The sequence below is a fragment of the Ramularia collo-cygni genome (assembly GCF_900074925.1).
Source record: "Ramularia collo-cygni strain URUG2 genome assembly, contig: RCC_scaffold16, whole genome shotgun sequence".
Taxonomy (NCBI): domain Eukaryota; kingdom Fungi; phylum Ascomycota; class Dothideomycetes; order Mycosphaerellales; family Mycosphaerellaceae; genus Ramularia; species Ramularia collo-cygni.
In genome coordinates, this window is record NW_019716270.1 from 545,916 (window position 1) to 572,153 (window position 26,238).

The window sequence follows — 26,238 nt, forward strand, 5'->3', positions numbered from 1 at the left end:
TCAGACTTGCGCTGAGTAAAGTATCCGTCCCCACTTGCAGTGCAACCGACCGTCATCATCCCGACCGATTGAATCTCTTGGTACCTTCCAGTTTCTCAAAGTCACTCAACTTGACTTGCCTGGCTTGGTTCGGCTTGGCTGATGCTTCGCGCCTGCCTGCCCTACACCACGCTAGAAATCCTTCGCTCGCCTACAGGCATGCATGCTGTGCACGCAGGTCGCTCGGAGAATAAGGTACCTAAGGCAATACCACCACTCCCGATCTGACGTCAATCGTAAACTAAGCATGCATGTCCTGCCATAAGTACTCCAAAATAGTAACTGGAACGTTTACTTTACCGAGTACTGACCAGWCTACATAAAGTATCACGCACGGGAAACAGGGATTGCGCCAAGTCTCTGTTCGTTGTTGTTGTTGGTGGCGGTGATGATTGTGGAGAAGGAGGAGGATAAGGAGGAGCAGGAGGATGTGTAGAGTTTTATTCGTTTGTCTGAGCCACGTTTTTCGCTCGCCATGTGCGTTGTTCGCGTGGGATGAGATGGAGATCGATGAGCGTACGTGCGAGCGCGCGATATTGTATTATTAGGAGTACTGTAGCAACGTGCGTTACTTTGTATAATAATGGATTTCTTCCTTTTGGCTACGAATTAGCGAGAGCAACTCCTTCATCTTTCTCTTCCGGGAAATCGGAATGGGAATCGAGGGCATCCTTCGTGTTATTCTATTTTACTTTCTTTCGCGTGGCATGTTCCGTCTAAGTTATCTCTTCGAAATTTGAAAGTTTTGACGAGGTTGTTGTATGAACTTTCATTCTAATTTAGGTTGGAGTAGTTCGATTTCTGGATTAGGGCATGCTTTTTTGGGGGCCACATACCTCCTTGATAAGGGTGCGAAAAGGATTGGTGAGATTGATAGTAGATCCGAATCGGGTTGTTGTTGAATTCAACCTGGAAGTTGGATTGGGTGAAACAGCGCTGGAAGATGCCGATACGCTCGACTTGAGGTTGTACGTGTGTGCGGCATTTACCTTCGACGATGAACACATGCTACGTACCTCCACATGGCCGCCACGAGCAGCAGCCAACAAAACGTGGCAGGCAAGCAWGCATGAGTCTGATGATGACAACATGCCCATCCTCACCCCCGAACCTCAACAATCTCCCCAACAAATCCCTCAAGTCCCGCCAACCCTTTCTCACCCCTTTCATTCCCTCCAAACAACCCCGGTCCACCTCCAGGCATCACCAACACTTGATCTCCCAGCTGCACAAATTCCTTGGAAGCAACAAAGCTCAATGTAACCAGGAGCTCCTTTACTGTCATCACACCCGCAAACCTCTCGTGTTTTGCCTCTTGGACCTCTTCCTCGTCGAAAGCGAACGCCTCCTCTGCATTCGAAGAAGTCCTTCTCTCCTCGATTGGGGAGTCTGGCGCTCTTGCGGAGATGACCTTGGCGCTAGCTCTCACGCTAGAAATGTAAACCACCACATGATTCCCCACAGCAAGCCCATCCAGATCCTCTCTTTTGAACTTCGCAGTGAAGCTCCTTGTAGCTAGCGGTTGTGATTTTGTCAAAACCATTCCTTTTCGTAGCCTTCCCAATGGTAGACTTTTGCCATCTGTATCAACAGCAGCAATGGCCAGTGTCCCTACTTGATCAGCCTGGATCGTGTGAACGGGTAGTCTCAAGTTCCTTGCACTCAAAACCTTCACCCTTCGCCACTCCTGGTTGGGATGTTGGAAGAATTGTGGACCTAAATGTGAACCYCTCAATGCCCCAGGGAAAGACCGAGACGTGGGGAGGCCGTTGGTAGTCCTACGAAACGGTCTCTCATCCGAATCCTCAGAATCTTCATGTGAATCGATGGAGGAAACGGGTCCGATAACGGCTTCATCTCCGACGGAGATGTTTCCAGCACGGAGATGTCCAGATATGATGACACCAGCAACTTCGGCAGGTTTGCTGTAGATGTCTTCAATGTCGAAGACCGTTGACGAGGAAGCTTTACTCTGAGAAACATCAGGGAGTGGCAGCTCGTGAAGGAGGGCGTGGAGTGTTGATACACCCGTACCATCGAGAGCGCTGGTTAAGACTATGGGTACTGTTTGTCTTGGGTCGTTTAGTAATGGGACCGAAGCTTTGAAGGCAGCGGCTACGGTATCATGTCCCACGACCTGTAGATCAGTTTCATCATTGACGACTCCTGGTTTGTTAGGCAGAATAGCCGGTTTCTTGCCTGCAGCTTTGAGAGCGTCCAAGATTTTTGTCAACGTCTCTCTCAGACCTGAGCGGGAAGCGACATCTAGTTTGGTGATGACGATTACCAGATGAAGACCGAGTCGTAGACAAAGGTCGATTTGCGCTCCAGAGAGGTCCATGTCATGAACGGAAGTACTAGCCGTAGGACCTGTCCGGCTTCCTACCTGCTCAGTGTCGTCTGCTGGGATGCACAGCAGAGTCCAATGTGGTGCCCAGCCAATCAGTCCTCTCAAGGTCGTCCTTCTATACCGTGGATGGCCGGCCGAGTCAGAAATGAAGACCATTCGATCGCCTCCTGCGGCAACATGAATGTCAATCCACGATGCGACATTTTCGGTAGCATAATTGACGACTGCCATGTCACCACCACGAATATCTTGGTAGCCAAGGAGCTCTTGCGTTACGGAGCTGGTAATACCCGAGGTGATCTCATGCCGATGCTTGAGCATGCTCAATCGACACTTGCCTCTGCCATTGTCGAGTGTTGAAGTTACCAAACTTCCCAGTAATGTAGATTTGCCACATCCTGTAGGTCCAGTGAGTGTGATGCGAAGCTGCTCGGTGGTGAGGGGAGCAAGCTCTGCAGAGCTCGGAGGCGATATGACACGGTCTGCATCACCAACAGAGGGGGAGTGGATGTTGACGTGCAGGAATGGCTTGACCAAAGCCTCCGCGACAACAAGCTTGCCTGATTTTTGCGTTCTGCGTTCCTTTCTTGATACGACGGCGTCTTCAAACCACTCACATGCTCCGACGGTTTCCTTACGGAGGACCTCCACAGTGCAACCCAAGCAGGCAGCCATTGCACGTAGATTGTTGAGACTCTCGGACATTTCATCCTCCGCAAGCCCTACAAGCGTACCATCATCAGTCACGCCAATCTCATACAGAGCGCCTTGACTCTCTTCCAAGCCATGGAGTAGTTTTGCTGGCTGTTGTGGTGCCTGCAACTCTGGTAATGCCTCCGGAAGAGAAGGGAGAATTGTGTTCGTAGCAGAAGATGTGTGATGCGGGGATGATTGCTGCAGTCGCCAGAGGAGCTGAGTAGTCAACTGCTCCAATCTGTGCTGCCTAGTTTGCTGCGTTATGCCAGACGAGGCTGCCACAGTGGCTTGGTCTACACCTTCGCCTAGCAAACTCTGGTTGGACTGATAGCCATCAAACATGGAATGCTTCGAGCCCGAGATATGGGTTCCCGTGCTTGTGGAGCGGAACTTTCGGCGTGGACGCAGCAGGRGATGGAGTTTGTATTCAACAGGTCCTTCCTGCGGCTCTGCATGTAGGCGAGTCACCCGTCCTGTCTGTGCACCTTCTTGCAAGGAGAGTGATGCAGCTTGGAGCTCCTCGGTGTCGCCGGCGGATGCACCGGCTTCTTCAGCTTTCAACCACGGAGAAGCAACCCGCGGAGGATTGGGATCATATGTGAAGATGGATGCCATGACAAGGCTCGGCAAGCTGTTTATCTAGCTGGGATTATGCGCGACAATTTGTATGCGCAGATCGGAACTGTGCCCGATGGAACGATCGGGATCGTCTGGTTTCTTCGAAAAAAGGAGATTCAATTTTTTATTTGCTAGCCTCGTGTCTTCTCCCTCGTATAGACTGCGTGTGGTGGTTTAATGCTCGGGTATTGGTGTGCAACTGGTGGACGCGGAATAGCTGGGCCATGGATTTGAACATTGTGACTTCTGAGATGAGTATGTTCTGGGGGCTTGATTGCAGTGGTATCGCAGCTTCAAGTGAGAGCAGGCATGGTGTCGTCTGTTATCCGTCGTGGTTGATGTGATGCCCTTCCTTCCATGTGAAGGTGACGTCTTAATCTCGGATGTGTCAGATCGTCCGTCAGATTCCCGCCAGATCTGGGGTTCGCATACTCGGTGCAAGAAGACATGGGACAATCCGACCGCACCCACCATGGTGGGTCGATTCTATTTTCTTGCTTCACCGGTCGACGGACTCAGCCTACTGGCAATCYCTTGGACCTGGAATTGTTGTTGTCGTCCCACATGTGACATGGGCAGCAACCTCGCGCACTGCGCCCAATTGGGAATTTTCGCGAGGAGCCCCATCTCGACTCATGGATACTCCGTACCCCCGGATGTGTCACCGATATCAAACCGAAGCGAAGGCCACTCGCGATGACGAACATGCATATCGTTGTGTGAGCACACAATCTTGACAGGATCATCATGCCGTACCATTCAACGTGGTGAAGGAGCCGTGTCTTCCTGCCGCAGGGCAAAACCACGGCACATTTCTTCTGTGCATGGCATGGCATGGCTTGGAGGGATTCATCAGGATTCAGGATTAGGCGCGCATACCGTCCCGTCTGGCACATCCTGCAGATCAAAACGTGGAAGATGTGCAGCTGTCGACTCGCTTGGTGTGGTACTGCACCTATATTCGGATCTCAAAGAACAGCCAGCGCGCCACGGACCTCCGGTGACCAACACCAACATGTTACATCTCCTCCCCGATCATTATCTTGTGAATGACTCCGACCAAAATCCCGACGATAACTTACTTGTTAGGCGAAGGCAGTAGAGTCGGGTGGGACTTCCCAGCGCCCTCCTGAGTTCTTACGGATCCGCCCCGCCACGCCCGAGCGCAGAGACCGGGTTTCAGCGAACTGTCGAACCCTAGCCTTGGCATTTCCCTACGAGCTTACTCATCCGGCAGGGCAGAGTCTGTGCACACCGGTCAATGTGGCATCCCTGTCTGCCACGCTAAACTTCACCTCGTCGACACGACTGGCCGGAGATGGCACGGACAATGTCTCACCACCTATAACGTCGAAGATCTTCGCTGGCCCTCTTCTTTTTTCGGACCTGCTTTCATCACCAACAGAAAATCAGGACGTAGGCGAAGTCTACGTTGCGTCGGGTGATTCGCTGTGTGCCCTTGCATACGACGACTAATCAGCCTCAGATGACGGTGCGCACTTGTTCCACGAGAGATGAGGTGGGGTATGTGATACTGGAGCCTTTCGGAGTCGCCGAGCGTAGAGTTTGTCATTTCGTCTTCTCATTAAACGATGCTTCTAACTGGCATACATGCTATGCTAAAGATCCTCCGTGGTATCTATCCATGCCCTCCCTCACTTGCTCACATCTGATGAGCGACGCTGTTGCTTTGTACACTTATCGTGGGCTAGGTGTCCATTCCTTGCTGTCGTTCTCGTAAACTCTGCACCACACTTTGGGCAGTAAGATTTTGAAGCGGAACCAGACTTTTCTCTTTGATGTCTGAGTAGGTTGCTGAATGTGGAGAACTGGCGACCATTGCATCCGTGTTCCCAGCATTGAGGTTTGGGGCGCTGGTTGAGGACTCGTATCGATCCATCGTTGCTGTGTCGCTTCGATGGGGGCTCACTGGTATTGCTTCCAACGAATGGTGATGGCGGGTATTGCGCATGGCTGGATGCATATAGTTGTGATGTCGAAGGGGCTGATGATGTGCCATATGTCTCTCCATAAGGATTGGATGCATAAGGGTTTGGTGATCTATTGTGATGAAGATTAGTCGCTGATCGATCATGATCTTGTAGAGTGAAACTAACCTTGGCACACTGGTGGTGTAGTGGGGTGAGATGTGTCCCGCAGATGTTGCACTCATGTGTGGTGATGGCAGAGGACTGTGGGTAAGGCCGCTGATCGATAAAATGGAGTCTCGTGTGGGCATGGAGTATGCGGAACTGGAGGATGGTTCGTACGGACTGCTGATCCTTCGATAGCTTGGCTCGTAAGATGATGAAGTCGTCGTAGGTAGCTCAGACTGCCTTCGCGAGGATAATGCGTCTGGAGCTTTGCTAATGTATAGGGCAGGTTCTGATGATGAGGTCGTTGTGTATGCTGAATGTGCACCGGTGGATGGCGCTTGAGACACACGCATTGGTGGCATATAAGGTTGTTCCATGTCGTAGCCTACAATGAATCAGCAAGTTGTAACTCCACACCGATCAAGACGAACACACCGTTGTGGTCAGAATCATATGGTGAAGCTCCGTACGMTGAGGGAAGAAGGAAGCCCAATGAGCTCATCTCAGAGGCAGCAGGTTGATCGAAGTCGGGGAAATCTGAAGCACTGTGGAGGACGGCGTCCTCCTCGATGGAAACACTTGGAAGGCCAGAATCAGATCTTGGAGGAGTTGGTACCGTCCACTGATGGTATGATTCGATGATTGGTTCGATTGAAGCAAAGCCGTTGAGTTGTGGTGAGTTCTCTGGAGTAATCCACTGAATACCACCAGCTGATGTTGGGCAGGTGTCCAGAGTATCGGCACTGTTGACCTGTTCGGATAACAGGTGGAACAGTCGATCGGCTTGCGAGGTTGAGATTGATCGTCCCTTGTCGTTGCTGGATCGTTTCTGAATGGCACCGTGGTCGTCGACTGATGACCTTGGGGTGTATGAAGAGTGAGTCTGAATGCGAGTCGAGGTGCTCGAGGCAGACTGGAGAGTTGGTGAGTCCATGATCAAAAGAGGCAATGAAGGATGAAGGTAGGCCAACCGGTTGGGAGATGGTACTTCTTAAGTCCCGTTGTAGGATCGGGGTGTCATGTATGATATATGCGGGAGTCGAGGACGAAACAATCAACTAGGGCTACGTTAGAGACACTGGTCGCTTTTAGCACGTTCCTCGCCTGCGCCCTGGGGCTGTAGACAGCGTTATAAAGGTACACCTGTGAACCAACACTCCGCTACCCGTGACGGTACTAGCGGCACAGTCGCTAGCCCAGAGTCAGAGGAGCGGATCCCTGCTCCCGTCTCTTAGCTCTGATTTCCTGTTAGGGTTGCCTGTGCCTCATACAATTTAGACTCTGAGCCCACGAGCGTCTGTCAATCATCACGTTTTTCCGCTGCGGGTCAAGCTTTGGGATGCACATGTGCTTTTTGACGCCATGACCGCCATGCCGTCCTGGCGAGCTCCAGCTCGGCGAACGACTCATCAAGATTCAACAAGATGCTCAGAGTTCACAATCTTTCATCTCAGACTGGATAGCGTCGATCGMAACGTGAGCAAATGTGATGATGTGCACGGTGGCAGGCAGGTCAGGCCCTCGGTCCCGAGCGCCGACATGCCACTCACTCYCCATTTTGCAGCCTGGGTCGCTGCCTGGACGCAATTCGTGTCGCAAGGCTAACTAAGTGGAGAAGGATTGATTATGACTGAGTGGACGGCGGATCGGACATCGGGGAAATGATAGGCAAGGCACAGCAGGCAGGCGGCTGCAGATGGGGCCAAAAGACATGTGGCAGAGCGGCATATCAGTCCCGCAAGGGGATGGCGTGGACGTGGTCCGTGTCGGCCTGGTATGGAAGGGAAGCGGCAAGCCCCAGCGAAAATTTCGGGCCCGATCGAGTAAAAGCAGCAGCCTGAGGTGGGAAAGTCAATCAACGTCACATCACCTCCGCTCCAGCTCCAGCTGTGCCTCTTGAAAATGGTCCAGCAACGACTCACATTGCGCAAAGCAACGATTGGGCGCTTCCGCTGCGCACTCTAATTTTCGTATGAGCTGCGTGGGACACTGTCACGCGCATCGCATCGCATCGCACACCGGCCTCTATCCACCGATGATGGTCAACGACTCAGGGCAAATCATCATCCGTCCCATCAAGCGAGCTTTGTCATACCACCCTGCCGCTGTGCGCGTAGCTCTTCAATGCGATTAGCTGGCCCGCTCTGGTGGCGTTCGCTCTTTTCCTTCCGAGTCAGCTTACCGCGACCCTCCTGTGAGTGCCATGTGCGCTCAGAGGAATGATTCATGAATTAAAATCCGGCAGCGACCGAGCGCACGGAGACGCCCCGTCTGGCTTCATGCTTTGGGAGCCGGTAGTGGGAAAGCTTTTTGCTCCTGTACTGCATGGCCTTTGCACGGGAGGCCTGAACGTCTCGAATCCCATCACATCCTCCATCACCGCGGCTCAGGATCAGGTACATCTCTCAAACTCTCCATCCTACCAGTGATCCTCCATTAAATCATTGATGATCCCCAAGAATCAACCGAGGATAGCTTGGCGCTGCTTAATGCCTGTCGGCCACGAGGGCAGGCACCCTCCTTCAAACTCTGATTAAGCGTGCCGCAGCATGGCTCGTGGCTCTCCAGCCGATCAGCCGGCTCAGCCTTTGCGCTGCCACAACACCCACTGTGATCGTCCCCACATTCTTCTTCAGATGCATCATGGAGCGATCGACCGCGGCTGTGCTAATTGTGTCCACCACTCACACCGCTTAAGAAGGTGACTTGTTGCCAACAATACTGATGGATAAGACGGTGGCTTTATTTCCTGCAGACGCAGCTTGACCGGTGAGCTTCAGCACAAGACGCAGTCTGTTTCAGCCTCGGGAAGCCAAAACCGATTGCTCGCTCATGACTTGTCACTCGGACTATGAGCAATAACACGCACGTTGCATACACACTTCACCGGACATCGTCGATCACAAGCGACTTGCCATGCAGATTAAGAGATCATCACTTCGCTGGGAGGCTGCGTTTGTCCAGCCAGCGCATGCCACATACGGCACAGTGTTCCCGAGTCCTTATCAATCTTGAGTTTCAATCAAACAGGGTATCGTGGCAGCACGTGCTGCCATGTTGGCTCATAGTCTGAAGCTTAAAGCAGATCGTCGGGCTGCCCTAAGTCGCGCCAACACCAATTCGCGTCGACCAACCTTACTGAAAGTAACATGTGCGATCGCGACAACATCATTGTCGGCCAGATCCGGCCCAAACGAAACGGAATTAGCTCGTGGGAGCTGACTTTGGGGCCACCTACCGGAAGATGGCCCGCGAGATCGTCTGCGGCTTAGCAAGTGCAGCTATAACCACGATGACGGAGCTTTGGTGGCATCGTCCTGCTGGTTGGAACGGTTCGAAAGTGGCATGTATACGTCGAAGAATGGAGGGCGAATCTCTGCTGTGAATTGCTTCGATGAGCTTGGAGAGCTCATAGTTGTCTCCCGGTATGGCGATCTTTGATGCTTCCTGCCGTTGCCATCCTTCAGCCATGGCGGAAAGCCTTCAACATGACGGTTCCTGGCCCGGATCCTTCACAGGATTGGTTTTGGAAGATCCTCCAGCCACACAGTTCACTGCCTTGCGAGTTATTGACAACCATTGAATCGATTGAGGGAATTGAATACCACGCCAACTGCGGCCGCACGGTGAAGCAAGATTGTCGATAGCATTGACAACTTTCTCAACCTGAGCTACTGACGATCAAAACGTCCTCCCACGGCGATTCGTCAGCGTGCTAGATTTACCGCCGCGGTGCTTGTTGGCCAATGAAGGCCCTCGTGGGAGAGGAACCCCCAAGTGCACTCCACAATCTTTCGCGCAGCCACGCGACCTCCATGCAGCGAACGCGCAACCAAACAACGTGTTACCGACGTCTCGAACGCGAAAGGGTACCCAAGTACCCACCTACCCGCCTCTCCTCCTCATTGGAGCATACAAGTCACGGCACCCAACCAACAGAACCCTCTGAACCCTCACATCGCAAAGCTCGGCTCAAAGCACCTCAATCCCACGTAAGCGGAGCATCTATTTCCCGAATAATGGTGTGTCATCCAAACAGAAGCAGGTCCCGCTGTACCCTCTCCAAATTGGAGCTTTCGAGGAGGGCCCAGTAAGGTGCCCTGCTTCCCACGTTGCATGACGCGGCTGCCATGTGAGCTCCACGCGGTGTTGGTTCAAGTAGTAATGTTGCCGCGTGATGTTACAGTCGATCTATGCATGCATGCTAATAAGCGCTGGTGATCTGGCGAGTCGCGTGTTGTAAAGGTAAAGGGGATTCGTGAGGGAGTGGATATCTCCGCGGGTGGTGGTCGTATTTCGGTGGATTGTGCGCTGGAAGACTCTCATCGCTGGCTGGTCAGTGATGTGGATTTTGAACAGGCGTGTTTCWAGGTCTTTGGAACCGCGACAGTCGAGGTAAGTACTGTTTTGATCTCTTTCACTTTGCAGTAGAGGGTGTTGTCGGCTATTTTCTTGCTCTCTGCTCTGCGTACAACGATCCGTCTTTTCGCTGCATCGTTTTCGGCAAGGACTGTGTTTATCGTCACTTGGAATGTTGCAYTTTGTTTGAGACGTTGTATTCTGTATGCATTCGTCTTTTGTGATTTGTTCTGTAAGGAAGAGTGTGAAACATTCACCCATAGAGATCATCGCTCATAACATGCACCTCCCTGAGCCTCGAACATTCTCATCCTCATGACGCTTTTCACAATTGAAGAACCATCATCGAGCCTGACGTCTCATTTGATCCGACAAGCTCAACACGTCACATTGCGACGAGGGTTTTGCGAACACAGCCTTTCACTCCCATACACATATTCCAGCAGCGTCTTGAGTATCTCCCTTCCACTAGATTTCGACAAGCTCGCAGCTCCATTCACCAAGACGCTCCCAAATGAGAAGACACTGTTGACGGCCTTGACTCCCCATCCATTCATACCGTAGCTTTGGAGTATCCGGAATAGAACTTGCGTGCCATATTTCGACTCAAACGCAGATGCTGCAGTGTCTAGATATCATATCAGCAATAAAAACACAATCTCTCAAAGCCTGGGCATACTTACCGACTACGGGCCCTAACTTGCTACAACCAAAAAGACTGGCAATTGGACTGGTTATTAGAGCTGGGAATAGAACAAGTAAGGTCCATTGGGTCACTAGCATGGCGGTATTTCCTGGCTTCCTCCTGATGTGCTCCTTGATTTCCCCGGTAAAACTCTTCCAATCAACATTCTTGATGAAGGCGAGAGCTTCCTTGCTTTTTCCTTTCGAAGGTTTCGTGTACATTATCCTTGGTCGGCATATTGGTCGTAATGCTGTTCTTGATGGTCCATGGTAGACCCTGCCGGTCAAAATCTTGGATGAGATTGACTTTTCTGAGTACCTCGACTTGGGTGCTTGCAAGGACTCCTCCTCCGTCGTCTTCTATTGGCATATTCTTGGCAAGATACTCTTTGGCGACTACTGGTACCTTTTCCCAATCGATTTCACGGACGCGATATGTAGCTTGGTGGAGCTCGTGTTTGAGATTTAGAAGGATAGCGCTGGAGATGTCTGCCGCTCCTTTGAGTAACTGACTTTCCTTTGCCATATCTACCTCGACCTCGATTACTTCGTTCGAGTGAATGCTCTGGACGCTTCTTACTAGATCTCCGAGCTTGAGTCTAGCTTCCTCAAGGAGACGTTCCAGTTTGTTCATTTGACTAGCGGCAATCCATTCATCCATCCTCGCCGCAGTTTTGGAGGCTGAGACCATCGTTTCTGCGCAGATGATGACGATATCGTCAAGAGAATTGCCATATCCAGTCGCCTCGTCAGTAAAGTGTGGAGAATGAAGGGACGGTGTTTTCGATAGTATGGCTTCATCGTCCATCCCAATTCTTCCAGGCCTCCGTCCATTCTACAATGGGCTGGCCATTCGGCGTTGATCGAAGTGCCACTGTGATGGAGGGCTGCTTTGGCGGCGGCGCAAGAAGAAGGGACTTTAGCTCGATCATCCTGTCCGAGGGATTTTCTCCATGAATTTTGGTGTGTTGGATACGATTAGTTCCTAGGAGTATTCCAAAGCACTTGGACAGCGTAAAAAGTATAGGTTGCGTAGTAGGTGTGTTTGAAAGAGCTCGAGTTGGAAAGCTTTTGGGGTCTTTTTGGCGGGAGATGATGGAATCCATGTATGTCCTCCTCCCAAGCTTGGACGATGCCGATCTTCCGGGCAGGCTTGGTAGAGGTAGGTGCATGATAGATGCTATCCATAGCATGAGTGTATCGAGATAGCACATGTCAATTCCATCATAATGACTGACATGGGCGAAAGTCCAACTGATATGTCCGACTAGAGCGGGATAATCGCTCATATATCCCCTAAGGTCCCCTTAGATATTCCAGTAATAAATAGTAGAGGTAAAGGAATTGTTATATTTGAAGATGGACTGTAGAATTACGTCTCTTTTCGTCTAAGTGGGGTGAAGAGAAAGATGTGCTGTGATGTGTTCAGGGAAGATTGACGAGTCTTCGAGAAAAGTTGGTCTTGTCTTAGAGGGTGGTCCAAGGCCTGGTCAAGTTGAGAATTGCCGGCTCTCCTCGTATTGTCCAGGCGACAACGCTCGCTGATGAGTATCTATGAGCATATAAAGAGCAACGTTGCGGAGAGCTAAATGGTCTATGTATTTTGTCTCCTTGTCGAAGATTCTCTGTGTTTTAGAGACGGCCACCTTCGACATTACCGGGCCGTGGTCGTTCAGTGTCACAAACGTTGATCAATCTTCGATAAAGCCCAACAGAATCATCACACCTCATTCAAACCATGTCAAGGTGTTGATTTCTTGTATTCATTCAYTCATAATCGCCATGCCTTGATGTTCTCCCAGAGATTCCCATCAAACATCAACAAAAAGTCCTCCCTTGCGTGTCATCCATCATAATCCGTGATTCAAAACCATCGCAATTACCACCCAATTTCTTCTTTTCCCAAATCAATAAGCGAATCTCCAACCTCGCTCAACACCAGTATGCGCACTATACCCCTCCGCCTCAWCCAACTTCTTATTCAGCCTCTTAGCCCACCCCTTGACTGCCCAACAGAGCAGCACAGTGCACAAGCATCCGAATAAAATCAACCCACCTCCCAGACGATAAAACGGCTCCTGGCTCGTGGGGAAGAAATGCGGGGAGAACCAATGACTGCACTGACTCACGCAATTGGCAATGGCGATCAATGCGGCTTTTTTGCTTCGTGGCGCTGGGACTAGAGTGGTTTCCCAGGAGAGCTGTAAATTGAGACCGTTGTATGTTCCGCAGATGAGGAGACAGGCACCGAAATATCGTGCGCCCACGTTAGGGGTGGACATCATGAGGGAGACGCCAATGGCTGATGCGAAAATGGGGACGATGATGTGGTAGCAGGATTCTCGGAATTTGCCGGAGCTCCAGGCGCAGGCACAGGCGACGGCGTAGGCGAGGGCATATGGAGGGGCTTGGACGAGGTAGGTGTTGAGCTCGCTGAAGCCGAAAGTCTTGATGATCTGAGGAGAGGTATATCTGTCAGTTTTGATGATGCTTCCACAAGACGATGAGGGTGTATGATGAACGTACCGATGGGAAAAAGTCTTTGAAGGATTGGGCGTTGATGAGGGAGAAGTGCATGCCGCAGAACATCCAAGTGAAGGGATCTTTGACGGCGTCCTTGAGTCCGTCCCAAGTGCCACCGACTTGCTCTTCCTTTCCTCCGTTGGACATGATCACTCGGTATTGAGCCATCTCTCGCTCTTCTTGCTTGAGCCAGCGCGTATTCTCAGGCCAGTCTGGGAGGAGGAAAAATGCGACGACGCCGACGAGGATACTGACTCCTCCCTCGATGATGAAGAACCATTGCCAGCTGTTGGTTGTGACTGTTAGTGCTGCTTTTTGATAGTCGTTGAGGATCTCCAAGGATGCTCACCTGTAAAGGCCGGCGATACCGCCCATGTGGTGGAGAATTCCAGCGGCCAGGAAACCAGAGATGATGTTTGAAATGGTGTTGCCGGCGTGCCAGATGGCCATGCGCATGGGACTTTCGTCTCTGGTGTACCATGAGGATGTCACTGCGTCAATGTCAGAGGAGTGCATTCTCAATATGTGGGACAAGACTGCGTACTCAAAGTGATTCCGGGGAAGAAAGGCGCTTCACATAGACCAGTAACGAATCTAACCATGCAGAAACCAACGCCGCTGTGATATCAACAAAGTCAGCTAATTGACCCATGAGGATAGAATCAACTCCAAGGTCACTTACGAAGTGCAAGCKGGCATACAGATGGTGCAGATGCTCCATCCAATCATCATGCCAGGAAGTAGTAGACTCGGTCTGACTTTTGCCAACCACAGGTTGCCTGGCAATTGTCCTATGAGATATCCAACGTAAAAGGTTGAGATTCCTGCATTCCACACGGAATCACTCATGCCGAGATCTTCTTGAAGGCCGGCGAGACGTGCGTTGCTAACATTGATACGATCGAGATAGCTGGAAAGTGGAAGTCAGAATTTGATCAAGACGAAGAGGGAGATAGTTTTTCAAACATACTTCATCAAAAACATGATGGTGATTGTTGGCATCAGACGCCAATCAATTCGACGGAGTAACCGTTTGTTGAGAGCCGCCATCTCTGCTTCGTCAAGATCTTGGAGTGTTGGGAATCTGGCCTGCACCGCTGCGGCAGAAATGTCCGTCTCTGTGGTCTCAATGGCCACGTCGACCTTTTCAATCGACATCCTCTTTTCGTCCGACATATTGGCAATGTGTCCGTCGAGGTGTGAGAGCCAAGTGGAGATACTGTCTCTCAAGGAGGAGGAGGAGGAGGGGAGAGATGACAATGTCGATACTCTTCAGACATCGCTCGTCCCGGCGTCTCTATATACCTCTATTCGGTCTCCATTCAAACGGCTAGAATGGCTTCTTCCAGAACCCTACCGCCAAGGTCTTTGGCTGGAGACTGTAGCGAGAATGCCACACGACTTTTCCCAGCGGGGTAACCCCATGGGGAATGAAGTTCTCATCGCGTAGACGAGAAAACAAATTCCAAGCCTCATGGCCAAGTCTTGGCCGCAAGTACTTATTGGAGGCCACATGGCAGAAGCATGGGGCCCACTCCCGCGTGGGCTTCGCATGAAGGATATGATTCGGTGGGTCAAAGTTCCGGCTTCTTGGAAAGCTTGGAAGAGAGTGGTGCGGCCTAGTGAATCTTCCGCGGAGGTTGAGTTTCCGTGGGATGTCGGGCAACAGTCTTCGGAGAAAGCACGACCTCCGGTTCCGCGGCACGAATTGAGTGCGAGGTCAAGTGAATCAACAACATAGCGCAGCAATATATGCGTACTGTCGTTGTTGTTGATCAGATTAAAACATCGTACATATCCAAACGAATGCATTTGTTCTAATTTGTTTCTCAAAACAAGCAAGGAATCGTCAAATCTTCACAATGGCAGCAACAATAGCGACAGTACCTTTATCGGGCTCAGTACCACTCAAAGCAACCATACAGCCGAACATCAACAGCAAGAAACAAGTGCATCCTTTGACATCACTCTTTGCCGGAGCTGTGGCTGGTGGTGTTGAGGCCACAATCACATACCCCTTTGAATATGCCAAGACTCGAGCACAGCTTCGGTCAACCGGAGTGCAACAAGGTGGTGTCGTAAGCATGCTAAGGAATGTTATCAAAGCGGAAGGTGTGACTGGTATATACACTGGATGCAGTGCGTTAGTGGCGGGTACTGCTTTKAAAGCAGGAGTTCGATTCCTGGCCTTCGATTCGATCAAAGCACAGTTGGTAGACGAGCAAGGCAAGCTTTCAACATCAAGAGGTATCCTAGCCGGTATGGCAGCTGGAGCGGTGGAGTCTCTACTCGCAGTCACCCCAACCGAGCGAATCAAGACAGCCCTCATCGATGACGCAAAAGGAGCCAGAAGATTCAAGTCAACGACTCATGCCATCTCTCTTTTACTTCGAGAACAGGGACTCGCAGGGTTATACAGAGGTCTGATCAGTACAACTGCCAAACAATCCGCCACCTCGGCCGTACGAATGGGAAGCTACAACGCATTGAAGACCCAGTACCAAACTCGCATGGGACACCTACCCACCAGTRCAGCGGAGACTTTTGCCATGGGATCCATTGCAGGCTGCATTACTGTATACATGACGCAGCCGTTTGATACGGTCAAGACTCGGGCACAGTGTAGTCAGGGCGAGACTCTCATGCGTGCAATTAGTGGAACCTGGCAGGACGGAGGACTGAGGAGCTTCTGGAAGGGAAGCACAATGCGACTCGGAAGGCTGGTCTTGTCCGGCGGGATAGTGTTTTCCATCTACGAGAAGGTGTTGAGTTTCTTTTGAGTGGATGCAGGAGATGTGATCAAGTCCAGATCGTAAAGATGTCTGGCGATATAGATTGTTGATAGAACCGCGTTATACCCATGCAGCGCTTGACATTCAAATTCAGCGAAAACACGCGCAGGCTTGGCATCCTCTTTCCAGAATCACAATCGCCTCGCTACAATAAGGTATCTTTCAAACTCCAGAACATATTCACAATGACAGACGCACCAAAATGGCCAAAAAAACGCATCAGCAGCCATGGTCCTCACACTCGATAACATGGGAGAAGCAGCCGACCTAGAAAGAAATCTCTGGCCGGACTCATCAACTCCAGTGGGACATCACTATTCCGTAACAGAAATCCTTCCACATTTCCTCGCCATCCTCGCCAAACACGACGTCTGCGTAACTTATTTCATTGAATCTTGGAATTTGGCCGTCTACCCTTCGACGATCCGAGAGATTATTAGTGCTGGACATGAGATTGGATGGCATGCTTGGCGTCATGAAGCATGGAGTAAGATTGGGAGTGAGGAGCAGGAGAGGGCGAATTTCGCGCGCAGCTTTGGTGGTGAAGGTCTTCGAGGCTTTGTTAACAACAGTAAGCCGGGCGAAGCTATCATTGACTCGTATAAAGGTTTTCGACCTCCTAGTGGTATGATTTATGGTCAGCGAACGTTGGGCATTTGCAAGTAAGGGTCTACCGTACGAACATTACAATAATGATATACAGCTGACGTGTAACCGAAAAGAGAATATGGTCTGAAATATATCAGTCCTGCAGGTCAAAACGCCGCTGTTGTGCCATTACAGAATAATCAAGACTCGATGGTGATCTTGCCGTTCAGGTGGACAACCGTGGACGCTTTCTACTACATGGAGACTTTCTCCAAGCTACGAGAGATGAAAGGCGAATCTGAGAAGCCACAATCCGARCAGTCGTTGACGCAGAAGATCATTGCACAGATAGATGAAGGGATCGTCCGAGGTGGCTATCTGTCGATTTTGTTCCACCCCTTTCTCAGTAACAGTCCGGAGCGGCTACAAGCTTTTGAGACTGTGGTGGCTTATCTGGCTTGAAAGCCTGACGAAGGCATCATCTGGCTGGCGAGATGTCAAGATGTGCAGGCATGGTTGACTGACCATCCCGATTTAGTCGATTCGGAGCTCGACTTGGATGCGACGCAATGGARGTAGACAAGAAGCCAATTGAGATTAGAAAATATAGGCATGTCACGCACGTTCAGATTGAAAAGGGGTTAAGAGTGAAAGGGCAGAATTTTGGTAATGTTTCTCACTCACCGAGTTGCTGGAAGCTAATGTTGTACGAAATCATGAGCAAACTTGGCAATCCGGAGTGCAGGTCCAAGTGAAAGGGAGACCCTCTCTGGCGGTACTCCAGCCAAGAATGCCGTCGCAGCGAGATACTCCAGCAAAAGATTCAAATCCTCAGAACGGGCACTGCCCTTTTGAAGGAATGGAGAAGGACCCAGATCCTCAGAAGAGAGACCGGACTCAATCTTTTGTCGTAGCACATTTGGTAGAACCTCGACATGATCTACCTTGGCTTCACAAGTTGGAAGAACGGCTACAAGAGCTTCGCTGATGAGTTGCCAGTGCTGTAATTCGTAGTCATCGTAGTTTTCTTTCTCTGACGAGTAGGCGACAAGGCGCGGGATTGCGTTGCAGAGAGTCATTGTGCTTAGTAGGAGTTGCTCGGGGACTAACTGACCAGAGCCCTTGATAGCCGCGAAGGATTTCTCATATGAGATGACGGGAACGCCGTTGATTTCAGGCTCCATTCTTTTGGAGAGGTAGGTGTGCCAGTCCATTGCTCTGTGTCCTCCCAATTCTTCAACACAGGGGTGGTGTAGGTTGGTATCCACAAGCTTTGCCGCGACACTGTCGATAATTGTTTGATCGACGTCTGTCCAAGGCGCGGGATCGAAGGGTCGGATAGTGCAGTCATACACGCAACGATTGCGTTGAAGATGTGGGGTGATGCATTCTCTACAAAAGGTATGCTTGTCATTACAAATCAGGCGGACGGGATGGCGTGATTGCATATCTTGACTGCATATGCCACACAAAGTTCCTGGCTCAATGTTAGCAGGTCCAGCTGCGAAGAAATCAGAGCGAGTTGGCATGTTGTTGAAAGTACTGTGCCTGACTGTATGAGTGATGAATGAGACTGAATGGAAGCGTGACGGAGGAGTGCAAGAGATGCCATTTATGAGTATCCTCACGTACAAAGGAGGGAGAAGTCAATACAATAGCCTTTCTCTCGCGCTTGTTAGAGAAACAAAGAAGTCGTTGTTGTTCTTAGTGCTATGTTCGTGGTGTAAATTTGAAGAAAGTGTTTTTGCTTTGTTCGTTGCCAYGTCGTAAATTGCCGTTGCTGTACTCAGAGTACCAGTCAACTCAGGATTATGCGCCATCAATATGCTGATATGAAGTAAAATAGGTGATGTTGCATCAAAGGGGAAAAGTGCGGGCGTAAGCGTGCGTGTGTGTTACATTGCGAAAAGAGGTCGACGTTCTTTCCACATTTTCGCATAACTAGAAGAATGGCTCGAGCGGCTCGATGATGCTGGGATATCACGTATCAATTTGTTGAGAGACAGGATCCGATAACAATGATCACGGGCAGTCGCAGTCGCCATCTGACCAAAACGATGTTTTTGGCGGCGGTTGTTGTCTTCGGCAAGCGAGGCCGGCAAACTCAAAGGCCCACCTCAGCCTCAGGAGACTCCGCTTTGCCCTAAGGTGGAATAGTTCTAGGTAGGGCAAGGTACCTAGTTCCACCGCCGACCGCGGCGAAAGATGATCCGTTCCGCACTCTCATCCTGCACTTCCCACGGCTTTTCATCTTCGCGCGCATATTTGCATCCCCGGCTCATTTCCACGCAAACCGTAACTTACATCCGCGTATCACCACGAACCGGAGGCCGCCATCTCCTTTAGGGCATCATGCCGGCGGAGCGGCGGATACCTCGCGTTCAAAGAGCATGCACCTATTGCAAGCATCGCAAGGTTGGCACGGAATCCATCCAACGTGGTGGCACGACCTTGTGTTGACGAATGTTGGCAGATGAAATGCACAGGTGAAAGACCACGGTGTAAGAATTGCGAAATCTATGATCAAGAATGCGTCATTGCACCAGTTGTCCGCAAGTCACGTCCGACAAACGCTGCCATCAGTTCGTTGGTGGAAGAGAACCGACGTCTTCGGGAGCAAAGTCGTAGTCTGACTGACGTCTCCCCTGACTCACAAGCGGAGCCAAGTCCAGTAAACCCGTCTCCACCGATGGAGACCATCTCACCAGCCAGTGCATCCGTCTCCACTCGCGGGGAGAAGCCCACGGGGACACCAACGTCTGTGACAGGAACTTCGACATACCATGGCCCCACTAGTACTCTTTTCGACGATGGCGCCAGCCGTCAGTCACAATTCCAACGCTCAAAGGAGCGGGATGCGTGGATGCCAAAGATATTGGTCGCTGCTGCTGCCGAGCAACGACAATACGAAGAGATCAACGCGCGCGCTGGCAAGTTGGATTTTGATGGTGTAGATCCTGAGCTGGGTCTGCACTTACTCAATCTCCACTGGAACCGCCAGCATCATTCCTTCCTTGTGACATATCGTCCAGCTTTCATGCGAGATATGGCTTGTGCTGGCCCGTACTTTTCCAAAATTCTTCTCAATGCCATATACTACGGCGCCGCCAAGTTTAGTCCGAGGCCAGAGTTGCGTAAAGAACCCACCGATGTGAGAACAGCTGGCTGGCAATTTCGCAACAGGGTAAGGGACCTGCTCGGACAAGCTTTGGATCATAGTGAGATCACTACCATTCAGGCATTGCTGCAAATGAGCAACTCTCTCTTTGCACTAGGCGATGAGCAGAGCGCTGCTTGGGTGTATGCAGGTACTGCGTTCCGTATGCTGGTAGATCTTGGCTTACACGTCGATGCCGCGATGCTGCCCAACATGCAACGCATCTCGGAAGAGGATCTCGAGATTCGTCGAAGAGGTGATACTTTGCCATTCGAGACTAAAAAGATCGAAACTTACTGTATCGCAGTGTACTGGGCAGCCTTCGTGATAGATAAGATGCAGTCCTTGTATCAAGGTCGTCCAGCTAGTCTGAGGCCGCCCGAGGGACAAGTGCCCATCTCCTTCATGGATACGTACGAGGAGCTCGAGGCGTGGCATCCCTTTGCTCATACCAGTGGAACAAGTCATCCAGGATCACCAAGCTACAGCGTCTCTACCTTTACAGAGCTCTGTAAGCTATGTATTATACTTCATGATGTGTTGGACAGGATGTACTGCGAAGGCAGKYYWWWKYKYMAWRCWGAAGACGKCMTACGAGATTTGGAATCTCTAGAGGCACGTACACAAGATTGGAGGGCCAGCTTGCCAACACATCTACACATTGATCTTTCTCAAGACAACAATCAGCATATTCCGCCTCCCCATGTTTTTTCGCTGCAGTGAGTAACTGCCTAGAATATCCCCCCAGCACTGGCTGACAACATCGCAGAACCATGTGGAACGCACTTCGAATTCTACTTCATCGCCCGTTGGTTGCCGATGGCCATTTACATCTGACACTACCATCTACCTCCAAATCGTCGTTTGCAGCATGTACAGAGGCAGCCATGAACATTGTCAAGCTCGTGAGACTTTACGACAAGTCCTTCTCGGTGAAACGAGCTCCATATTTGATATCCTATGCAACATATGTCGCCGCCACAATTCACGTTCGAATCGCCGCCACCAGAGYGTCCAACTCGGACGCACACGAGCATCTGCGTACATGCCTGTCCGTCTTCGAGCAAAACTCGGAAACCAATCACGCTGTACGAAAGGCACAGATGGTTATCGAGGCGCTGATGAAACGAATGGAAGTGTCTTTTGGAGAGCCACGTGCTGACGAAGGGAGGCCCAGCCCTTCGCAGGGGAGTGCCTCCACAAATGTCCAATTAACACCCTCCAACAATATGCCACCATATCCGCAATCTCTACAGCCAGCTAGAGTCGCACAAAATCAGGGGCACGTTAGAAGCTCATTATATCCCGAGCCAACAATGGTTGCCGGCGAGTTTGTCCCGGGGTTGGATGTGGACGCCATCATCAACAGTTTCATGCAGGAGCAACAATCCAATGGTCCGATAATGTACACGGTAGACCAGAACTACGTCAATGGTCCTGGCCAAAACTATGAAATGCTCGGAAATGTTCAGGATCAGACAGTCAATGGAGCATACTTTTCTGGCTTTGACGATACCTTGTTCGGATTCAACACTTCGGCCTTTCAACAATACTGACGAATCGACAAGACACTCCTTGAATGTTAGAGAGCCTCCTCTCGAAAGGGACATCAAGTTGTTGAGAAGCAAATTACGGGACATGATGTGATGAAATCATAATCTCGTTCGTTTGATATATGCTGCCGTCGCTCATAAAACATAATTATCCTGAGACTGCCAATGTCTACCATCACGCATCACACATCACGCTTCGGCTCGATGTGTGAGTGCTCGACATGATCCGTCTCCGGCAGCTTGCCAGTCTCCACAAGGATCTCGGATTGCACTCCTCCTGGGCCCTCAAACAGTACGTCGACCTCCTCCAAGGACAGGCCCTTTGTCTCCGGCAAGCAAAAATACACGAATGGGATGCTCAGTGTGATGCATGATGCAAAGAAGAAGTACGTCCCGTACCCGATGTTGGTAATCATGTACGGCACACTCCTCGCTATCACAAAGTTCAGTAGCCAATGCACCGCAGTACATGTCGCCATCCCGATTCCACGAATCTGAAGAGGAAAGATCTCTGCGCAGTAGATCCAAGGGATCCCCGCATATGAGAGGCAGTACCCAATGGCGTAGATATAGATCATGGTAACGGCCGCGTATCCACCCGGAGTGAGCTCGGCGTTGGCAGCATTTGGTGCTGCAATTTTGATGTATGCGCCGATGAACCACATTCCGACCAGCATGATGGCGGCTCCGACAATCAGCAGACTTCGACGGCCAAACTTGTCGACGAAGAAGTACATGGTGGGAATCACGCAGCATAGGCGGACGACACCGTATATTCCCGTCGCGTAAAGACTTGTCGAGGAGCCTTTGAGACCTATTGAGGCGAAGATTCGAGGACTGTAGTAGTTGATCTATCCTGCCGTCAGTTTTGATTCTGCCAAATGGGGGGAAGGAGATGCTTACCGCGTTGGAGCCGGCAAACTGCATGAATGTGAAGACGAGTACACCGAGCAGGATCCGCTTGCGATTGCCAGGTTTGAGACAGGCCCGCCACTTTGCCATGGCGCCACCTTCAAGATGGAATCGATTCTCTTCATCTGCGACGTCCATGATCTGAGATAGCTCTTCCACGAGATACAGATGATCGGCGGGAATCTGGCGCATTCTGATAAGTGCGGTACAAGCAGCGTCGCGCGAGCGGTGCTGAGCGAGCCATCTTTGATGACGAGGTTAGCCTTGTTGGGGATATGTCTATTTATGACGACCATCACTTACCTGGGAGACTCTGGAACAAAGAACATGCCGATGACGAGAAGTGTACCAGGAAGTAATTGTACGGCGAATGGTGTGATCCACTGTGCAGAAGTCGGGGCCATGTTCTGCTTCACACCATAGCAGATCCAGAAACCGACACAAGTTCCGGCCTGGACGCTGATCTCGTAGATGYCAACCAAACGGCCTCTGATCGAAGGCGGAGCCAGTTCGGCAATATAAAGGGGAACCATGCCACTGGCGAGTCCGACACCCTATTGATGGTCAATGTCACTTCTGAGCTTCTCTTAACCATTCAGGAAAGCTATCGGGGATACTTACCAGACCACCAATGAACCTTCCCACAAACATCGCCGCCACGGTTCCAAAACTGACCGTCTGCATCAATGATCCCAGACAGAATAAGAGCCCCGCGACCATGATCGTTGGCTTCCGCCCCAATCGATCACCCAAAGGTTGTACGGCCACGGATCCGAAGAAACATCCCGCCTGTAGGAGAGAGACAATGTTTGCTGAAAAGAAATCCGAAGTTTCTTGCGAGGCATGTAAAAGCCCAAAGTCCTTTTTGAAATCTGGCAGCGTTATGGTCGTTCCGATAAATGCCAAATCATAGCCGAAAATGAAAGCTCCCATGGAAGCAATCATTGCCGTAAAGTACACATTCTTGTTATAGATTTCCTGTGGAGCAGGCGTGGACATTAGAAAGGGGGTTGCATGGCGAGCAGGCATTATTGCTCTTCCAAGCCGCCAAAGGAAAGGCTTCTCGGGCTTTCAAGCTTTGTGAAATGTCTTGGTTCGAGGCGATGATGAGTCGTAACTAGGGGAGAGAGAGGAGAGATGATTGGGAGCGGGCACAATTGAAATTCTTCCAAGAGAAAACCAAGCAACGTCCAAGCCTTTTTATCACCCTCGTGGCATTTGCTGCGAACGACACCACACGGATCGGCGACTCCGGATCTTTGCACCTCCACATGGCTTTGAAGAGGCTATTCTCACGCGACAATGGGTCTGTGGGGTGCGCTAGCGGCGTATGGTGTGGTATTGAGGATGGGGAAGCTGGGGATGAGAATTCGAGTCCCACGGAAAGTCATGTTCCATGGATGTTTGAAATCCCCGCGGGATGATTCAAGCAGTGGATGGATGGATTCTAGCAACATCTATCTCTTTTTCTCCCTTYCGGACCGTCCGTGGATGATGGTAGGGACCAACAAGTTACGCGAGTAGACACGACTATTCGCGCCCGCCAAGATGGATAAAGAAGTCCGCGTAGCCAACATGAGGTAAGGAAAAAGTGACCTTTCTCCTCCTCTATCGCCGGTGCAAATGTTCAAGAAAACAGCCACATTATTCCACCTCGAAGCAACCGCAATCTCACATCGTCTTCCCACTACAGTTCCCCTACCTTTTATAACAATGCCCAGCGCAGTCCCTCACGTCGTACCACTTCCTGAAATCACAACACATCTTCGAAAACGAAAAGCCCTGCCTGCAGTATGGATGCGAGCAGGGACTTCCAAGGGTCTCTACCTCCATCGGAAAGATCTTCCCGTCCAACAGGATGATTGGGCGGGTGTGATTACCCGTGTCATGGGATCTTATGATTCCGATCCGAAACAATTGAATGGGATTGGCGGGGCGACTTCTACCACTTCCAAAGTTGCTGTTGTGGCTCCTTCGAAGCGGGAGGATGCTGATGTTGATTATACGTTTGTGCAAGTTGCGCTTGGAAGTCCGAAATTGGATATGACGGGAAACTGTGGTAATATTGCTTCGGGAGTGGGACCATTCGCTATAGATGAGGGGATTGTTGAGGTGAAACCTGGAGAGACGGAGGTATGTCTTTCCAATCATTTATTCATTTCCAGCACGAAATTCCCAATTTCCAATTCATTCTGATCATAATCATGATGATTCTCAGGTACAAGTACGAGTCTTCAACACCAACACCAACGCCATCGTGGTAGAAACAGTCAAAGTCGACAGCGACGGCCACTTTCTCGAAGACGGCGATTGCGCACTCCCAGGTCTCCGATCAACAGGAAGTCAAGTAGCAATGACATTTGCCAAACCCGCCGGTGCAATGACAGGCAAACTCCTCCCCACGGACCGACCTTTGGATACCATCCTCATCGAAAGTCCCCTGGGTTTGTTGGAACCCATTGCTATATCCGTCAGCATGATCGATGCCGCGAACCCCTTTTGTTTCGTGGATGCGACTACTCTCCCGAATTTCTTTGCGGAAAAGGGTCCTGCGGCTTCCGAATCGATTGATTTCATTGAACTTGTTCGACAGAAAGCTGCGGTGATGATGGGTCTTGCGGAGGATATCGAGACGGCTGCTCTTACTCGAGGGACTCCCAAGATTGCTGTTTTGAAAGAACCCACGAGACGAGATGAAGCAGATGTAACGGACGTGGAAGTTGTGGCGTACTCGATGGGGAAAGTGCACGGTAGCTTACAATTGACAGGAGCCGTGTGTCTTGGATCTGCAGCTTGTGTTCCGGGGAGTGTGGCGTATCAACTTCGATCGCAATCCCGCGTGGCAAGGCCTTTGAAGAGGCAGGATTCGGGATTGGTGGTTGGGGTCGAGAAGGTGCATTTGAGACATCCGGGTGGTGATATGGATGTTGATGTGCATTTGTCTGGGGAGGGAGAGGTTGAGGGGGTTGCGGTTTTTCGGACTGCGAGGAGGTTGTTTGAGGGCAAGGTTTATTATTTGCAGTAGATGATGGGGATTGATGCTGTTGTTGTTGTGGATGCCATGTCATGATTTGGGATGGATTTTAGCGGAGTAACGATTTTGATGATTAGAATTCGTATGGAGGATAGATGGTCAAAGAAGAATAAGTCCTCATGTCCATCCATGCAGTGCAGTGTAAGATTCCTCTAATCTCCCAAATTAACCAGTCGATCTTGAGCCGTCACATCTCCATATACATCACCTTACTATACAAACCGACACGCTCAAAACTCACCACAACTACACATCTATCCATAATTCACATGATCCCAAACAAACTTCAACAGTGCATCTAATTCGTTCGGCTCTACCCGCCGCTAGCTAATAAAGTCCATCAAAACAACCATCCCTCTCACCCTCCCAAAAAAGTTCAACTTGTCAGAGAGCAAACAAAGACAGCCGAGAAGAAAAGGGCGGTCTCCCCCTTCCTCCTCCTTGCGTGAAGTTCCTGTCATTGGCTCGGCTCTACCCGCCGCTAGCTAAAGTACATCAAAACAACCTGACCCTCACCCTCCCAAAAAAGGTCTCCCCTCCAGAGAGCGAGAACAAAAGGGGCGGTCTCCCCCTTCCMCCTCTTTGCGTGAAGTTCCTCCTATTGGCTAGGCTCTACCCGCCGCTAGCTAAAGCTCATTAAAACAACCATTCCTCTCACCCTCCAGAAAAGGTCTCCCTTCCAGAGAGCGGAGAAGCAAAAGGGGCGGTCTTTACCTCCCTCTTCCTTACGTGAGGTTTCTTCCATTGGCTCGGCACTAGCCGGCACTAATTAAAGTCCATCAAAACAACCATTCCTCTCGCCCTCCTAAAAAGTTCGACTTGCCAGAGAGCGAGCAA

At 50.7% G+C, this 26,238-nt stretch overlaps 9 protein-coding genes; 3 read left to right on the forward strand and 6 right to left on the reverse strand.

The window, feature by feature from the left end:
• Positions 1 to 1,138: 1,138 nt before the first annotated feature.
• Positions 1,139 to 3,700, reverse strand: RCC_09089 (related to GTP-binding protein; the record flags this gene model as incomplete). Its single annotated transcript, XM_023774331.1, has 1 exon — positions 1,139 to 3,700. One exon carries the CDS (start codon positions 3,698 to 3,700, stop codon positions 1,139 to 1,141), a length of 2,562 nt encoding a protein of 853 aa, XP_023630099.1.
• A 1,658-nt stretch (positions 3,701 to 5,358) lies between these two features.
• RCC_09090 (uncharacterized protein) lies at positions 5,359 to 6,733 on the reverse strand (the record flags this gene model as incomplete). XM_023774332.1 has 3 exons in its annotated part: positions 5,359 to 5,764; positions 5,821 to 6,184; positions 6,235 to 6,733. The coding sequence occupies 3 exons, from the start codon at positions 6,731 to 6,733 to the stop codon at positions 5,359 to 5,361; spliced, it is 1,269 nt and encodes a 422-aa protein (XP_023630100.1).
• Positions 6,734 to 10,535: 3,802 nt separating this feature from the next.
• RCC_09091 (uncharacterized protein) lies at positions 10,536 to 11,064 on the reverse strand (the record flags this gene model as incomplete). XM_023774333.1 has 2 exons in its annotated part: positions 10,536 to 10,786; positions 10,842 to 11,064. The coding sequence occupies 2 exons, from the start codon at positions 11,062 to 11,064 to the stop codon at positions 10,536 to 10,538; spliced, it is 474 nt and encodes a 157-aa protein (XP_023630101.1).
• A 1,685-nt stretch (positions 11,065 to 12,749) lies between these two features.
• On the reverse strand, positions 12,750 to 14,541 carry RCC_09092 (related to putative tartrate transporter; the record flags this gene model as incomplete). XM_023774334.1 has 6 exons in its annotated part: positions 12,750 to 13,298; positions 13,369 to 13,651; positions 13,715 to 13,856; positions 13,910 to 13,983; positions 14,048 to 14,275; positions 14,336 to 14,541. The coding sequence occupies 6 exons, from the start codon at positions 14,539 to 14,541 to the stop codon at positions 12,750 to 12,752; spliced, it is 1,482 nt and encodes a 493-aa protein (XP_023630102.1).
• Positions 14,542 to 16,385: 1,844 nt separating this feature from the next.
• Positions 16,386 to 17,207, forward strand: RCC_09093 (uncharacterized protein; the record flags this gene model as incomplete). XM_023774335.1 has 2 exons in its annotated part: positions 16,386 to 16,819; positions 16,880 to 17,207. 2 exons carry the CDS (start codon positions 16,386 to 16,388, stop codon positions 17,205 to 17,207), a joined length of 762 nt encoding a protein of 253 aa, XP_023630103.1.
• A 236-nt stretch (positions 17,208 to 17,443) lies between these two features.
• On the reverse strand, positions 17,444 to 17,929 carry RCC_09094 (uncharacterized protein; the record flags this gene model as incomplete). The annotated part of the gene is made up of 1 exon (XM_023774336.1): positions 17,444 to 17,929. One exon carries the CDS (start codon positions 17,927 to 17,929, stop codon positions 17,444 to 17,446), a length of 486 nt encoding a protein of 161 aa, XP_023630104.1.
• A 1,168-nt stretch (positions 17,930 to 19,097) lies between these two features.
• Positions 19,098 to 21,458, forward strand: RCC_09095 (related to pathway-specific regulatory protein nit-4; the record flags this gene model as incomplete). XM_023774337.1 has 4 exons in its annotated part: positions 19,098 to 19,160; positions 19,219 to 20,158; positions 20,210 to 20,621; positions 20,672 to 21,458. The coding sequence occupies 4 exons, from the start codon at positions 19,098 to 19,100 to the stop codon at positions 21,456 to 21,458; spliced, it is 2,202 nt and encodes a 733-aa protein (XP_023630105.1).
• Positions 21,459 to 21,637: 179 nt separating this feature from the next.
• RCC_09096 (related to Quinate permease) lies at positions 21,638 to 23,396 on the reverse strand (the record flags this gene model as incomplete). XM_023774338.1 has 4 exons in its annotated part: positions 21,638 to 22,306; positions 22,359 to 22,611; positions 22,671 to 22,921; positions 22,989 to 23,396. 4 exons carry the CDS (start codon positions 23,394 to 23,396, stop codon positions 21,638 to 21,640), a joined length of 1,581 nt encoding a protein of 526 aa, XP_023630106.1.
• A 684-nt stretch (positions 23,397 to 24,080) lies between these two features.
• RCC_09097 (related to DUF453 domain protein) lies at positions 24,081 to 25,392 on the forward strand (the record flags this gene model as incomplete). XM_023774339.1 has 2 exons in its annotated part: positions 24,081 to 24,500; positions 24,586 to 25,392. The coding sequence occupies 2 exons, from the start codon at positions 24,081 to 24,083 to the stop codon at positions 25,390 to 25,392; spliced, it is 1,227 nt and encodes a 408-aa protein (XP_023630107.1).
• Between the last annotated feature and the right edge of the window lie 846 nt (positions 25,393 to 26,238).